Genomic DNA, 3,689 nt, shown 5'->3' with positions numbered 1-3,689 from the left:
AGACTTTTTTCAAAGAGAAAGTCAAATGGGCAAAAAGACTTCAAGACTACATTAGAGTAGCATTGTTATTGCCAGTAATGGATTGGATATGATATTGTTTCTGAGTACTTTAGCTTACTACTTGTGCTACATTGGAGAGATTTTTTTTTTTTTCATTTCTAAAATGAATGAAACTGGTGATTCAGACATAACCTCTGTAACACAGATAGAAATTCCATGCTCAATCTTACGTCATGTATTTTTCCTAGCCATAAGGACTTGCTTGACAGTTACTGATCTACATCTGACTGTGGAGCTATGAGTAATACCACACTGTTATTGAAACACATAGAGTTTATTGAATCTTGCTGTAGGTAAGACTAAGCAGTCATTGCTCTTGTTGCTCCCATCTTTCTATTGGTTAAGAGTTTCTTTCCCCATCTTCTATTTATTTTTTTCATCCTCCAATTTTTCAAATGTTTCAATTTTTCTTTATACCTGAAAAGAATTTTGTAATTGCTTGGGATTTTACAAATAACAGCATGTAGTCAGAGCCAGCACATCAGAAGTAATTAAATTTCAGAGGCTTCATGGTGTTCGTATGTTGAAGAATTTTCAGCAGAGCCTCTTGATTGAATTGCAGAGTGGTAGACAGTCCAGGAGCACTTATAAGAGAATAATGATGTTTCTTACTTTAGAGAAGCTGCAACGCATAATTGATTTGTCCTTGTATGGTGTTTTGAGATCCTAGGATAAGAAGTTAGTGGGTGCTGCTGTTACTGCCTGTGAGTAGTCAGAGACAGAATCTACTCACATTATTAGAGCTGTCCAGAAATTAGGAATATGCATGAATACTCCTGGTGAATGAATTAAATCATCGTACTAAATATGTACAAACACAAAGTGATGAAATTTTGAGGAAGTAAAACAGAATCAAAAGAAGCCAAAAGGATTTTCAGAGGCCTGTAACTACCTGAAGTAGTGGTGGTTTTGCACAGCTTTCCTGAGGATCTGTGTAGTCACAATTTTTCAAAGGTAGAAACTCGCTTTTTATCATTGCATAACCTGAGGCTATTGTGTTGACATCAGTTTTGAGTAAAACAACATTTCATAACAGGTGGTCTCCATAAAGGATAAAGCCTGTCCTCTTGCATTATTCTTCCTCTGCATTGTGTTTTTGAAAGTGAATTGTTTCAGTGTTGTATGGGGACTGCTGAATCATGGCCTGAACCTCTGATTGATCACCTGAGGCAAGCAATGAGTCAGCCCTGGGAGCACAGGTGAAGGCAATTCACCTGTGCTGCAGGAAGGGGTGGAGCCTGGCTCCACCTCTCCTAGACCCATTTAAGAGCTGACTGCCAGTGGGAAAAGGGCTCTTCTGGAGATTCCCTTCTCTGGAGTTTTGCAGCGAGCCCAGGATGTGGGTAAGCATTCTATCTATTCTTTTTGTTATTATAATCTACTTTGCCAAACTCTCTTGTTTATTTCATAATTATAACATCTTTATATTTTTGATTGTACACATGTCAACTTGTTTCATTCCTCATGAGAAAGTGCATTTCTGGTTGTCTCATAAATCCTCCTATTGGTGAATTACTTCTAGAGCTGAGCTTTTTTTTTTCTTTTTTTTTTTTCCCCTTGAGCCCTTTATGTTTGCAGTTTGGGGTCCTTGCCCTTTTATTGTACCTGTACATCAGGGAACACTGGTTTCAGTATGGTTGAAGATGGCCTTAGGTTTCATTCACAGAAATGTGGTTGTTAGTTTATGTGTCTAGCTTAAAAATCCACCCTGTAACCAGCAGGAAACCAACAGCTTGTGTGGCTGCCTTTACAGTATAACATTATCTTCCTCCTTCTCACGAGAAGGATATCCAAGCAGTATCTTCCCTTTCCTCCCCATTTTATAACTGCTAAACAATGCTACTTGAGAACTTTGCCTGGATTTTTTTTTTTTTTGAAAGCAAATGAGATAAATGTATTAATATTTAATATAAACAATTTGGAAGAACTTGAAGCCTACAGTTAGATAGCCATGGCCATCTGGTGTGAACAGAACAACCATTTATTAAATAACTTGGAACGAGAAAAGGAGCTGCCAATCACCTATAGAATTATTCCTTAATAAAGCTTGCACAGTCTCTGCAGAGGGAGATCCAGGTGGTGAAGGAGACGCTCCAGACCGTGCTGCTGCAACTTCAGCCAGCCAGGGAGGCAGGGGACGAAAAAGCTGGAGACTTGCTCTGTGACAGCTGGTGTCCAGGAAAGCAGGACTTGAAGGAATAATGAGCAGAAAGAACTGGTAGGGTGACATTAATACACAAAGGGCTGCTTCTAGTAACTGAATACTCTTTTACCAAGCCTCAGGGATCTCTTCCCTCCCTGCATAACTAATAACTAAATCAATTATGGAGAAACAGAGCCTGGAGGTCTATCATCAGAAGTATTCTACACAGCCTCACATGTTTTGGCACAGATTGGGAAACAGCTTTCAGAGCAGAGCATCCCTTGTAAATGTGTAGATTACAAATTGATACATTTCAAGTGAGTCTGCAAAGTTGCCTTTAATGTCAGTGAAATGTTCTCCTTGAAGACTTGTAAACAGTATCTGTCTTCCTTACTCACGGATTTTTTCCCATTTAAAAAATGTAGTGTTAAAGCTGGAACATCTAGTATTTCTCAAAAAAAAAATCTGTAAGAACAAGGACTTTTTTTTCTCCCTTTGGCTTTAACAGCTTTCTTACTCTGAATGTATTTACACATTCCTGCCAATAATTAAATCAACAGGATGAAATTCAAGCTAACAGAGTTCTTTTAAGTGAAATTTGAAGCTCATTTACTTAATGGTATTGAGTACAGTAGAGGTAACTAACAGCAGCCCCTACAGCAGTAGTTCAACTATTTTCATTAGGTATTAATATAAACTTGTTTTAGTATTACGGGGGTTGTAAAACACACAATACTTTGTTGGTGATTTGTGCTCCTTTTATTTAAGTATGGTATGACCAATATGTCATTTAAGTTGCCTTGTAAAGTTTACTATTACTGTTATATTACTTTGATCTTCCTTATAAACTCCAGAAGGAATGCAGATTTTTTTTTTTTTTACTCCTGTCAGATACGTATGTATACTTAAACATGTATTTTTAATAGGAAAGAAAAGCAATGATCCATTGAAGCCAGCTAACATCAGTGACCTATATTTAGGTCACTGCTCAAAACAGTTAAATCTTTTAAGGAATTCAGATTGAACACTTGGATACCCAAATGTATCTGATAGTATTTGATATCACAAAGTTCTGCTTCTGCCATCTAGTGCAGAGGGAGAACTTACAAACAAATTATCACTGGCCTCTTTTTTTTAAGCCAGTAGATCAAACAAGCGTCTTGCAACTCATTACTGTACTTTCTGATACTGTTTGTATGACATTTTAAAGATTACTTCGTTTCTGCTTCTTCAGTTACACATTTTGTAGCCACATTGGGAAAGTTTTTGCCAATTTTGAAGATCCTTGAACTAGTGGCCCACCACAACTGTGTTTATTTTCTTTCGTGTGTTTTAATACTGGTTGAAACTTCTACCTCAGTGTTAAGGTTATAGAGAAGAAAAAAAGTGCCAGGCAGCTGCCATGTACAACCAGATTATAATTGCATACAGAGGCACAGCTCAGGTGGTTCCTGGAATCATTGGATCCTCAGGATAGAATTACAGC

At 37.5% G+C, this 3,689-nt stretch overlaps 1 protein-coding gene across 2 annotated transcripts in view; it reads left to right on the top strand.

The window, feature by feature from the left end:
• DISC1 (DISC1 scaffold protein) overlaps nt 1-2,667 on the top strand; it is a 201,503-nt gene extending 198,836 nt beyond the window's left edge. For both annotated transcript variants that reach the window (XM_031552422.1, XM_010707011.3), the window contains one exon: nt 2,114-2,667. In XM_031552422.1, the coding sequence (XP_031408282.1) occupies nt 2,114-2,262 (149 nt within the window). In that variant the 3' untranslated portion in view covers nt 2,263-2,667. The remainder of the gene's footprint in view (nt 1-2,113) is intronic.
• Nucleotides 2,668-3,689: the final 1,022 nt, after the last annotated feature.

This window comes from Meleagris gallopavo, chromosome 2 (assembly GCF_000146605.3).
Source record: "Meleagris gallopavo isolate NT-WF06-2002-E0010 breed Aviagen turkey brand Nicholas breeding stock chromosome 2, Turkey_5.1, whole genome shotgun sequence".
Lineage (NCBI taxonomy): Eukaryota > Metazoa > Chordata > Aves > Galliformes > Phasianidae > Meleagris > Meleagris gallopavo.
The sequence above is the reverse complement of the archived record's forward strand: the minus strand, read 5'-3'. Positions and strand labels throughout refer to the sequence as shown.